At 44.8% G+C, this 12,576-nt stretch overlaps 1 protein-coding gene across 2 annotated transcripts in view; it reads right to left on the bottom strand.

Annotated features, from left to right (window-relative positions):
* Positions 1-12,576, bottom strand: part of IKBKB (inhibitor of nuclear factor kappa B kinase subunit beta) — a 96,059-nt gene that overhangs the window by 61,110 nt on the left and 22,373 nt on the right. For both annotated transcript variants that reach the window (XM_030202068.1, XM_030202069.1), the window contains exon 7: positions 6,656-6,745. In XM_030202068.1, coding sequence (XP_030057928.1) covers positions 6,656-6,745 — 90 coding nt within the window. The remainder of the gene's footprint in view (positions 1-6,655; positions 6,746-12,576) is intronic.

Genomic DNA, 12,576 nt, shown 5'->3' with positions numbered 1-12,576 from the left:
TACACAAGGAGTCTTTGTCTTTCGAGTTTCTGATTGAACGCAATTTCCGTAGATGATAAAAAGATTTTTTTACTACATCAGATATTTGTTCATTAAAGGATAATGCAGAGTCAATAATGACACCTAAATATTTAAAGGATTGTACCGTAGGTATCTGCTTACTAAACAGAGTAAGTATTAAAGATGGTATTGATCCATGACCTGTTATCCAAGTTGTTATTGTCTTATCTGGATTTAATACTAAATGGTGCTTTGTAAGCCAACTGGCCACCTCATCAAGGCAGTTTTGAAATGGTGTCAAATCAATGTTCAGCGGCTGCACGCAATGAATACGAAGGAAGCATTAGCATATGAATACGAGCCGATAACCAGAGACTGGATAAGTAACGAAAATGGACTGACATATAGATTAAACAATATTGGTGATAAAACCGATCCTTGTGGTACCCCACAGGAGATGGGGTGAGATTTTGAAATAGATTGATTTTGAACAACTTTGAATGAACGGTTACTGAGAAAAGATGCAAACCAATTATAGATTGTGCCCGAGATACCAATTTCCTTCAAACAATTGAGTAGTAGATCATGATCTATTAGATCAAACGCCGTGGACAGATCAAGTGAGATAATCAATGCGATGTAACCTTGTTCCAGTCTAGAATGTACTTCACTTAGAAGGGAAGTCAGAACCATCTCTGTACTATGACCTTTCCTAAAACCTGATTGTCTTGGATGTAATTCGTTTTTCAATTCTACGTAAGATTGTAACTGTGTAAGCACAACCGTTTCCAATATTTTGGATAAGAATGGAAGATTTGAAACTGGATGATAGTTACTTAGGGAGTATGGATCCAATGAAGATTTCTTAAGACTTGGCTTTACCAGGGCCTCTTTAAGAGATTTTTTGGGACTACTCCATCTGTAAGGCTTTTTGTTATAATTGAGTGTAGATGGGTTAGTAGTTCTAAAGAGGGAAACTTTAGCCAATTTGACAGTATCCGATCTAGCGAACAGTAGGTGGGTGAAAGATGTGATATCATTTTTTGGAATGAATCATTTTCTACATGTCCAGTCCTTTTCTAGTAATCTGAAATAGAAGCAGGGCTTTTTTTTGAGGGGGTACTAAGTACCGGCACCTTTTCCACTGTCTGCTAAAATTGACCCATGGACCCCAAGTTTTAATGAAAGAGCTCAGGCTCTACAAACCAATTCTGCCTAGATTCTGTGACTGGTTGCAGGGTCCTGGCTATTGTGGGGTGGATCCCTCAGTGATCACCCCACACCTGAAGGATGGCCTAGCATTTGAGTACCGGCACATTTTTTGCTAGGAAAAACACGCACTGAATAGAAGGATTCTTCAACAGCTTTCGAACCTGCTGAAGCAGTCCAAGCAAAGCATACTACAAAGTACACTATGTGCTTTTATTCTTAATGAGGCCTAATTTTTAAACTCTGTTGCCAGTTTGCATACCCATGGGCACCTTGAATCCAAGGGGCTGCAAACGAATTTTCAAAGAGAATCTCTCCATCGGGTTTCCTTTTGAAAATTCAGGTGCAAAGTCCTTTCTGTAAATTATGAATGGGAATTTCAAAATAAAATCTCCACATATTTATTACCTGCCAGCTTTTTCGTCCCCTTTGCATTGTGGGTAAAAGTTCCCATGCTGGTCACAGAGAAGAAAGGCAATTTTCAACTACAGATTTTACCCAGGTAATGGCTTAGTTGTCCAGATTGCCTTGTTTGATCATTGCTCTTCTCGGCCAATTTAAAGCTTCGTTTGCTTTCCTTTAGTGTGTTTGCTTTATTAGCCCCAACTTTATCCACCCAATTCAACAGATAATCATCCCCAAAGTGTATAAATGTTGATAATTAGTTTGCCTTTCCACATAGTGAGCAGTTTATATATCCAGCCCACTTTGCTGTTCACCTCTCACAATAAAACAATCTTCATATGGTTACATTTCACTCACAGGGCTGCTGCCAGAGCAAAATATCTTAGTTACTAGTAAAAAAGGCCCGTTTCTGACACAAATTAAACGGGCGCTAGCAAGGTTTTCCTCGGAGTGTGTATGTTTGAGCGAGTGTGTGTGAGAGTGACTGTGTGAGAGAGAGAATGAATGTGCGAGTGTGTGTGTGTGTGTGTGACAGAGAGAGAGTGAGACTGGGTGCGAGTGTGTGTGTGTGAGCATGAGAGTGTGTGCCAGGGTCCCCCCTACCTCTGAGTTCCAGGGTTGTCCCTCCCTCCCTCCGAGTTCCAGGGTTGTTGCCCCCCTCCCTCCCTCCAAGTTCCAGGGTCGTCCCCTCCCTCCGAGTTCCAGAGTCGTCCCCTCCCTCCGAGTTCCAGGGTCGTCCCCTCCCTGCCTCCCTCTGAGTTTCAGGGTCCCCTCCCTCCCCTGCATTATGCTCTCTCCCCTGCATTCATCCATATGCAGGCAACGTCCTCTGTGCCCTGCCCCTTCCATCCATCCATGTGTAGCATCTCTCCCCTGCACTCTTCACCTCCCTCCAAGTTCCAGGCCCCCCTCCCTCCCTCCCATTTCCAGGGTCTCCCCTCTCTCCGTCCCTCTCTCCCAGTTCCAGGGTCCCATGGAACTGGGAGGGAGGGGGGACGGAGGAGTGACATCAGCAGGTGATTACAATCCCAGTGACACACATTGGAATGTTGGAGGAGCAAATTATTGTATTAGATAATGCTCCTTTTTCTCTCTAATAATCTACACTAGCCAGAGAGAACAAGTCTGCCCTCCAAACTCACTTTAACCAGAGATTTCTTCTTATCCTTCTGTTTCTCCAAACCCTCTTTCCTTTGGGGGTGGGGGTGGTGGGGAGAGGGGGGTCATGTATTGTGTTAGTTCCTATTACTAGGATTCAATTTGCCTCCTCCAGGTTTACCTCATTGATTGTAGTTATGTTTATATTTGGTCATTTTACTATTGTTATGCTGTTAACAAAACTGCAAGCTTTTTATGTAAACTGTACCTGCTGTACTCTGCCTTGGTGAATCTCTTCATAAAGGCAATTAACAGAGAAGTCAAGGGTGGCCCATCCCAAAGCTAGAGATTTGCCACCACTATGCTGGAGATTTAAGTCCAATGAATTAGGTTTTTTTCGCAGGCCCCAGTCATGTCTTAAACCAGTTCTTGCATGTGTACATTCCAAAAACTGACGTATTCTAACCAATAAACAGAAAATAAAATGCCTTTTTCTACCTTTGTTGTCTAGTTATTTTATTTTTCTAATCATGTTCATCCCAGTCTCTGGTTTCATGCAGAAGAAAGACTGACACATTTACTGACAGCCTGCTCTGTCTCACAAACTTGACGTCATCATGAACTGACAGAAAAATCATGCAGATCAAAATGCCAGCTTCACTAACACACAAACTACCCTTTATCAAACCCCAATTTATATATATGTTACACTATCCCTCTTCATGTCCAGCATCTCTCCCTCTCTTCCTTTCCTCCTGCCCTCCTCCTCAGGAATTCAGGAATGTTCTTCTGTCTTTTCTCTCTCTTGTTCCCTACCAACCCCCACCTGGGGGTCCAGAATCTCTCGTCCCCCGCAGGACCTGGCATCATTATTTCTCCCTCTCTCATGGTATGGCATCATCTCCCCCCCCCCCCCCACCCTCAACCCCATTTCACCATCTCTCAGTCACTCTCTTTCCCCCCCTCCCCATGTTGGTCTCAGTCACCCCCCCCCCCCTTTTGGGATCTGTCACTCCCTTGCCCCCCTTTTAATGGCTCAGCATCTCTTGGTCACTCCTATGCCCCCCCCCCCTTCCCCATGTTTCACCTTCTCTCAGTCACTCCCTTGTCTTGCCCCACCTCCAACCATTGGCATCTCTCAGTCACTTGCTTGTCACCCTCCCCGCCCCCCCCCCCCCCCCCACACACACACTTCCCACAGTTCGGCACCTCTCAGTCACTCTGTTGCTCATCCCTTTCCACAGTTCAGCATCTCTAAATCACTCGCTTGCATCACCTGCCTGTGGTTCAGCATCTCTCAGTCACTCGCTTGCACCCCCTCTCATGGTTCAGCATCTCCCAGTCACTCCCCTGCTCCCTCCCCCCCGCGTCTGCATTTCCCACTCACTCCTAAACCAGTAGAAACACAGAAAATAAGTTACCTGTCGGCAGTCTGCAGGGCCTTCCTTCTGCCAGTTCTGTCTCCTCTGATTCTACTTCCTACTTCCTGAGGGTTGGGACCAGGAGAGTGAAGGCCCCACCAAGGAGGTTTAATGACAGGAGCCTGCATGATCCTATCTAGCCCATTATCTGGGCTGAAGGCAGTGGGCGGAGCTTGCCACCATATCAGTCGGAACAAAACATTAACAATCGCTATTGAAAACAATAGCAATCTTGTGAGGTTTTATTAAACCTCCTAGGTTTTGCATTCTCTCCGTTAGGAGGGGATCAAGGGCAGGGGATGTAAGGGGAGTTTGGGGGGTTGGGGAGTTTTCAAGGGGTCCTGTGAAGTGGGAGAGGGTTAAATTCAAACTGTATTTGTGAGGCTCCCGAACTTCCCTTACATCTTCCGCCCCCAACCCCTCCTAACAGAGAGAATGCAATACCTAGGAGGTTTAATAAAACCTCATAAGTTTGCTTTTAGTTTCAATAGCGATAGCAATTGTTTTGTTCTGGTCAATATGGCGGCGATGGAGGGGGCGGACAGTTGAGGATGGCTTCAACTTTATGACGTACTTGGGCCCCACCAACTGCCCAGAGGCAGCCAGTTTTCAGCGCTTCAGTGGAAGATGCTGACCCCGGGGGGGGGGGGCAAGGAAAGGGAAAGAGATGTCATACCGCAAGGTTGAGGAGCAAGGAGCGAACAGCGGAGGGAAGAACACTTTTCATGTGACCAGGAGAAGGGGGATCAAATATTCATGTCACACATCTAATGCGTGTGACTTTGCATGTCTGGGTTAATAAACCTCAATAAATAAATAAATATCTGAAGTGGGAGCTATGTTGGCAAAAAAAAAAAAAAAATCATGTATGCTTCTATGTATGTAAGAGCCTCCATATAAAGGCCTAGGTCCTGGGCAAAGAAGGATCCCCTTCCAATGATGAGGCTGGCCCAGCTGTACACGCATGCTCAGAGCAACGCACGCCTAAAAGTCTGCTCTCCCTACCTTTTCTTTCAACTTGTCTACCCCTCCACCTTCAAATGCTCTTTTTAATCCCAGCCCATTTCCACTCAACTCACTCCACTTCCCCCAGCAGTCTCCTTCTCGAATACACATTCTTCCTACGCCCAATCCCAATCAAACTCAACTCCCACTTGCCCCCTCCCAGTCAACCTCCACCATGTTGCCCCCATCCTCATCCCTCCAAGCCTGTGCCCTAGCTAGGTGGGGCCACAGGGGCCTGTGCCCCCCAAAATTTGCTCTGGGTCCCTGGTTGGTGGGGGTCCCCAAGCCCCCACCAGCTGAAGTCTTCGTCCAGCGCTGGTCCGCGGTGGTGTCACCACATTGCCTGCCCTGCTTTCTATTCCCCTCACATCAGGCATTCTCCTTTTAGTGAAATTTAAAGTTTCACTAAAAGGAGCATGCGAGATGTGAGGGGAAGAGAGAGCAGGGCAGGAAATATAGCGGTGCCAGAGACCAGCGCCAAGATATTTGCGGCAGCGGCGCTTCAGTTGGCGGGGGCTGGGGACCACCGCCAGCCAAGATGTACAGCGGTGGCAGTGGGCGGCAGAAAGGGAGCAGCGAGGCGGCAGAGGGGTGGGGGCGGCAGGGCGATGACCAAAAGTGCCCCCCTACCTTGGGCTCTGGCCCCCTCCCACTTCGCGGTCTGGCTATACCCCTGCTCCAAGCTGGTTCTCCTCTCAGTGAATTTAAGCTGTATGGTGTCCAAATTTCCCTGCAGTTCTCACAGACTTAGAATAGTGCAGGAGTCCAGGCACTGTGCAGTGCAAACTCACAAGAGACAAGCGGCACAAATAGAAAACTGAACAGTTTTGGACAAATTTTTTCAATTCATTTGTCCTTAGGTTTCCAAGATCCTTTTCCTCCTTCAAAGAATGCTCTCCAGATTGGGTTAAATTGCAGTTATTAACTGTAATTAGTCAGCTTTCACAAGCAGTGATTCAGAGTGAAATAATAATTCTGGAAGACTTGTTTTGTTTGACTAATCAGTAAGAACACCACAAGCTCCTGGGTTTTACAATGAAGACCACTTATTCAAAGTTCAAGAGCGACCTGAATCCCCTGCCAGGGTTAGTCACTTGAATCAAGAGTGTTTTACAATTTCTTATAGAAACTAGCATTTGCACTAAGAAAAAGAAAAGAAACCTCAAAATAGGGCATTTTAAAAACATGACGGATCTGGAATTAGTTTGCCTTTCTATAAGAGCCACCACCTATGGAGACCAAGGCAGAAGCTGGAGGAGATTGGGGGGGGGGCACTTCATATTCCAGTGGTATGTCTATTTCACTTCTACAGATAGAATGATTCTCAGCATTCCCCACCGACTGGGGAACAAGATATATTAACTCCTTTCTCCCATCCGCTTTCACAAACACCATAGAAGCAGTTTAATTTATAAAGCAGGAGGTTATCCCGCTTGCAGTGAGAAAGACACTTATCAAAGTTAGAAAATATATAAAGATACATAAAATGTGAAAAATAATCAATAAGAGTATCTTACCAAGTATTGCAAGGTCCCAACAAATGAGGTACAGAGACTCCCCTGGTCAAGCTCCTTTGCATATCCCAGATCAATGATTTTGTGGATTAACTAGTGAAAAGAGAAAGGAGGAGGAGATTTTGATTTAGCTCAGGCCTTCCTTGGTATTTCAAGGCAAATTACACTCAGGTACAACTAGGCAGTGGAGGATAAATGACTTGACACATGGAGATTAAGAGGTGGCTGTAGGGAGACAATGAAAAATGGTGAGAGAGTAATTATTCCTCTGAAATATGGTAATTAGAGTTAAAAACACACATCACACATGATGAGGAAAGGAAGCACAATCCAACAGAAACTGTATGGGGTTAGGAGCATATGAAAAATCAACTGGAAAAGGGTTTAGCAGAGGGATGTAGTCTTCAGAGGAAGAGGGTAGGACACTGGGATGGCTCAACCATTAGACAAGATTAGGTGGTCAACTAGGGCAGTAGCTTCCAGGGGAGAGCACAGAGTAAGTTCACACAAACCAAATCAATAGATCCTGACAGTCACACAAACTCCAAGAACCATCAATGCATACTTTTACCTGCAGAAAGGATAGGCAGTTTTCTAACAGTCCATTTACCTGAGTAAATGGCTTTGGGGAATTATCCTTGATGTGTATGTGTATGTGTAAAGTATCAAAGACATATCTTGAGCCTGTTCATCTTGACTAATTTGAGCCGGTACGCCGGCCGCAATTATTTCGACTTTCAGCAGTCCCTGAAAGCAGGTCTTTTGACCAAAACGCTGTTTTCAGCCCTTTACTGTTGTAAGCCACATTGGGCCTGCCCGCAGGTGGGAAAATGTGGGATATAAATGCCATAAATAAATAAATATCACGTACAAACAGTGGATCCAAAAAAGTCCTCTCACAGTTGGTGTCTTCCTAAACAAGGTCTTTATTCAAATCAATAAAAACGACCCGACACGAAACGTGTTTCGGCCAAAAAGACCTGCGTCAGGGGTCTATTCATCTTTGATGCAAAATACCTTGTAAAGCAGATGACTCACAGTCAATTATCTGTTAACAGAGATATCGTATACAATATGTTGCTGCACGAATCTCTGTCAAATCCAATATACTGGTTTATTTTTAACCGGTATACTGCGTTTGACAGAGATTGGTGCAGCGACGTATTACATACGATATCTCTGTTAACAGATAATTGACTGTGAGTCATCTGCTTTACAAGGTGTTTTGCATCAAAGATCAATAGACCCCTGACGCAGGCCTTTACAGCCGAAACACGTTTCGTGTCGGGTTGTTTTTATTGATTTGAATAAAGACCTTGTTTAGGAAGACACCAACTGTGAGAGGACTTTTTTGGATCCACTGTTTGTACGTTTTGTCTTTGGTTCTCCTGTGGAGAGATCACCTTCTGTGGGTGTTTGCTTCATCAAGATATCAGCATCGGGCAATCATAACAGTTTTGATTCAGCACTGAAGCTGCAGATGCAGGGATAAGTAGTCACTATTTTTTTGTCTTTGATATTTTAAGGTCTTATGGACTTAACAAAAGAAAAGAAATTAATAAAGATACTAATAAAGCTAGTAAAACATATATAGAGGTTTGGGTTCCAGAGAGGCAAATGATTAATGACATTCAGGAGGTTCAGAGGTCTGAAATAGCTTAAGCGTTATAAGAGACCTGATAGCCTGTTTACTGATTTATCCCTGATGCCTCCGGTTCCTTTTTTTCCTCTTTTTCTCTCCACATCACTTTTTCTTTTGTTCCTATTTATAATATTGCATGATTGATTGAGGAACATCAGTTCTCGCACATTTGTACGTGTCCCCCCTTCTCTGATTGCTGTTACTGAAGTGGCATTTGTACCTCTGAACCTGCCAGAGTTTCCGATGCTGCTGGAGAACTCCTTCCTCTCCTGCCTGAACTAAACCAAATCAGCTACTGCAGCCACTGAACTTCCCATCCCCTAGTCCAAACTCCAATGGCTGCTGAACTCCCACCTGAGAAAGCAATGCAGAAGGCAACACAGTGGCATAGCCAGAAATAATTTTGTGGAGGGGTCTAAGGTTAACATGGCCACGTGGGCTTTACACATACCGGTCTATGCCATACTAGTTCTACATATATTGATAAACTAGTGAGAAATGCCCGTTTTGGATAAAAATGAAACGGGCACTAGCAAGGTAATCCCCCACCACCACCCTCCCTCCCGAGTTCCACACCCCCTCTCCCTCCCTCCGTCCCTCAGTCACTTGGTTGGGAGTTTGTGATTAAAGTTCGCAGCGCTCTCCCCGCTGCTGTCACTGAATCTGTGGAACTCGTGCGTTGTGCCTTCCCCGCCCCGCCCTGCCCTCTACGTCATCGCGTTTTGACGCGAGGGCAGAGGTACAGTGACTGCAGGCCAAACCGGATATCTCAGGCGCCTCAAGTTTCCGGCTTGAGGCTTCATTGGAACGTTGGAGGTGCCTTTTATATATAGAGATAATGCCTTTGAAAATATCCGTCAATGTATTTCTAAATTGGTCAAGAGACATTTACACCTCATAGCTCAGATTCTGCGCTTGGGTCCCAGCCACGATGTCCAACAGTGATATTCTGATACTCAAGCAGTGCATAGCATTGAACCTTTTATAGGCTTCTTGCGGTTTGATAGTGCATTCATCACTTATCTCTAAATAAAGTAACTAGTTGAATGTCAGCTTTATCAGCTCAGTGCCTTTTTCTTCTGGTTCTTTATGTAACTTTGAGACAAAGGAAAAAAGAAAAGTTCTACTTTTGCATTTCAGTAGCAAATGAGTGTGTTTTGAAATCTGATAACAGAAATTTAATTCACCAATTGGTGGTGTGGGAGGCCAAAGAAGCTAGGAGCGGGCCCAAAAAAAGACTTGCATTTCTGAAAATATGGGGCGCATACTTGGATTCTTTGACTCCTCGGAGCAGAACTTTAATATTTAGAGCGCTGTAGTGATGGTGGATGTTAGGGGTAATTATCGGCAAGGGTGGGAAATGGGGGAGGGAGGAGGGGGGGTTGGGGGGGATTACATGAGTAAGAGTGGATTCATGGGAGAGAATGAATCTATTAAAGACAAGAGACAGCTATGTGGCAACATAAAGATTTGTATAGCCTACAAGTCCCAGTGACTTTGCTTTCAATCGGGGGATTAATCTGGTGTGATGGGGGAAGGCCCAAGAATTTGACCTCCCTCATCATTATATCTGACTTACTTTGGACTTTGAGTGGGACTTCTCTCTGGACTTCACGTTATTCATGTATGTTGGATAATGATTTTAAACATGAGGCAGGGGGGAGGGAATGCAAAGGGGGGAGGGGCATAACAGGAAATGAACAATTTGCTCAGAAATCTGGTTGTAATATTTTATTGTTGTTCAATAAAAAAATGTTTAAACATGAAATCTGATAACAGGTCCATTGTGGAGCCTTTTGGTCCCGTTTCCAGCAGGGCCAGTCACAGTCGCTGGAGTTAAACAATGGCACTGCAGGCCATAAAGTTGTTTGCCTTCCTGCTTGAGAAAAAAAGTTTCTAGTGTGCGTGTATGATTTTAGATAGGTTATAAATCAGGAGACCAGGGTAGAGTATTCAGGGGTTTAAACTAGGGCACAGGGTCAGAGTTTTAAAGTTCTAAGCATGTGGCAGCCCTGCGATACTAGTTCAGTGCAGTTCTAAGACTGCACGCTTCCAGCCTTCCTCTAAAGCAGGGGTTCTCAACCATTTGGTTGAGCCCAAGAACCTGTACAACTGGGGAGATGGGGAGAGTAATGACTCCATTTGGCACTATCGCTAGAAAAGGAGTTTTAAACCTCATGCAAAACGAAATAAGTTACCCTTCAGGGGGTGGCCCAGTGACTCAGCAGCACTCATACACAAGATTCAGATCTTCTGCTCCTCAGGTCTGCTAGGGATGCAGCAGAGGGAATAATAGTCATTGCTCAAGGGCAACACCTAGTGGCTGGATTTGCAGTGCATGATTGAAGGATCCTAGGCATCCTGGTGCATGTCCCCCAGCTGAATGACTAGATTAGATGGGTTTGGTTTTTTTTTTTTTTTCTTTTGGGGGGGGGGGGGAGAGTGGAGGTGGGAAATACAAATAGGAGAAAAATGCCAGGTAGTTGTGAATGAAGTGTCCAGCATCCCAGACATGGTTACAATTGAGCTGGAGGCTCTAAGAAGGAGGAAGAAACCACTAGGTCAAAAATAATAATAAGTCTTCAGCTTAGGTGCTTTCAAGGCAGATTTTATTTATTTTTATTTATTTGGATTTTTTCTCACACCTTTTTCAGTAGTAGCTCAAGGTGAGTTACATTCAGATACACTGGATATTTCTCTGTCCCAAAAGCTTTAGAAAGACCATACAAATCAGAATTGAGACATCCAGATGGAGACATGTCAATTTCTGCTAGTATTTTAGAAAAGGGTCGGCCAATGTAAAGCATTTTCTAAAATACATAGAGGAATGGACATGTGTGTGCCAGCTACAGGAACAGCAACTATTTTTCAGCTGTCAATATCGAAAATATCAATGGGGTCAACACAGGGACATACTTACATATGTCCATATTTCAAACATATGTGTGTATATCTGTCATTTTAGAAACATACATACCTATGCTTCCTCTATTACAGAGCTTGAAATCATTGCCAGTATAGCATTCGAGGGGGGGGGGGGAAGATAAACAAAAAGCACTGCAGGATTAAGGTGTCAACCTTCCCTAATCCCTCCAGTACAGCGCTGCACAACACACGCACCTTTATATAACGTAGACCAGGGGTAGGCAACTCCGGTTTTCAGGATATCCAGAATGAATATGCAGGAGATAGATTTGCATTCCATGGAGGCAGTGCTTGCAAATCTATCTCCTGCATATTCATTTTGGATATCCTGAAAACCTGACCTGCCTGCGGCTCTCGAGGACCGGAGTTGCCTACCCCTGACCTAGACATCCCCAGGAGCAGGTGTAAATCCAGATGCTGATCTCAGGGGACATATCTGCTTTCCCCTTCTGAAATGCCCGAAAGACACCCAGACTACGCCTCCTTGCAACGCGCACATAAATCTGGGGGGGGGGAGGTCCTTTTACTAAGGTGAGCTGAAAAATGGCCTGCGGTAGTGTAGGCGCAGGTTTTGGGCGCGTGCAGAATCGTTTTTCAGCGCAACCGTAAAAAAAGGCCTTTTTAAAAAGTTTTGCCGAAAATGGACATGCTGCAAAATCAAAATTGCCACGCGCCTATTTTGGGTCTGAGACCTTACCCCCCGCCATTGACCTAGCAGTGAAGTCTCACGCAGTAACCGGGTGGTAATGACCTACGCGCACCAAATGCCACTTGGCGCGCATCTGATACACGCGGCAGAAAATAAACATTATTTTTCGGCCACGCGTGCCAGACGCACGGCAAAAATAAAATTACCGCAAGAGCCACGTGGTAGCCGTGCAGTAACTCCATTTTGGCGCTCGGTGGGCGCGCGTAGATGCTTACACGGCTTAGTAAAAGGGTCCCTGGATGCATATATCCTGTCTTTCTAAAATCGGGATTTAGATATGTCTGCAATATGCATGTCTAAATGCTGATTTACAGTCAAAATTCAATAAATCTTGTTCATATACAGTGGTGGAAATAAGTATTTGATCCCTTGCTGATTTTGTAAGTTTGCCCACTGACAAAGACATGAGCAGCCCATAATTGAAGGGTAGGTTATTGGTAACAGTGAGAGATAGCACATCACAAATTAAATCCGGAAAATCACATTGTGGAAAGTATATGAATTTATTTGCATTCTGCAGAGGGAAATAAGTATTTAATCCCTCTGGCAAACAAGACCTAATACTTGGTGGCAAAACCCTTGTTGGCAAGCACAGCGGTCAGACGTCTTCTGTAGTTGATGATGAGGTTTGCACACATGTCAGGAGGA

This window comes from Microcaecilia unicolor, chromosome 4 (genome assembly GCF_901765095.1).
Source record: "Microcaecilia unicolor chromosome 4, aMicUni1.1, whole genome shotgun sequence".
Classification (NCBI taxonomy): domain Eukaryota; kingdom Metazoa; phylum Chordata; class Amphibia; order Gymnophiona; family Siphonopidae; genus Microcaecilia; species Microcaecilia unicolor.
The sequence above is the reverse complement of the archived record's forward strand: the minus strand, read 5'-3'. Positions and strand labels throughout refer to the sequence as shown.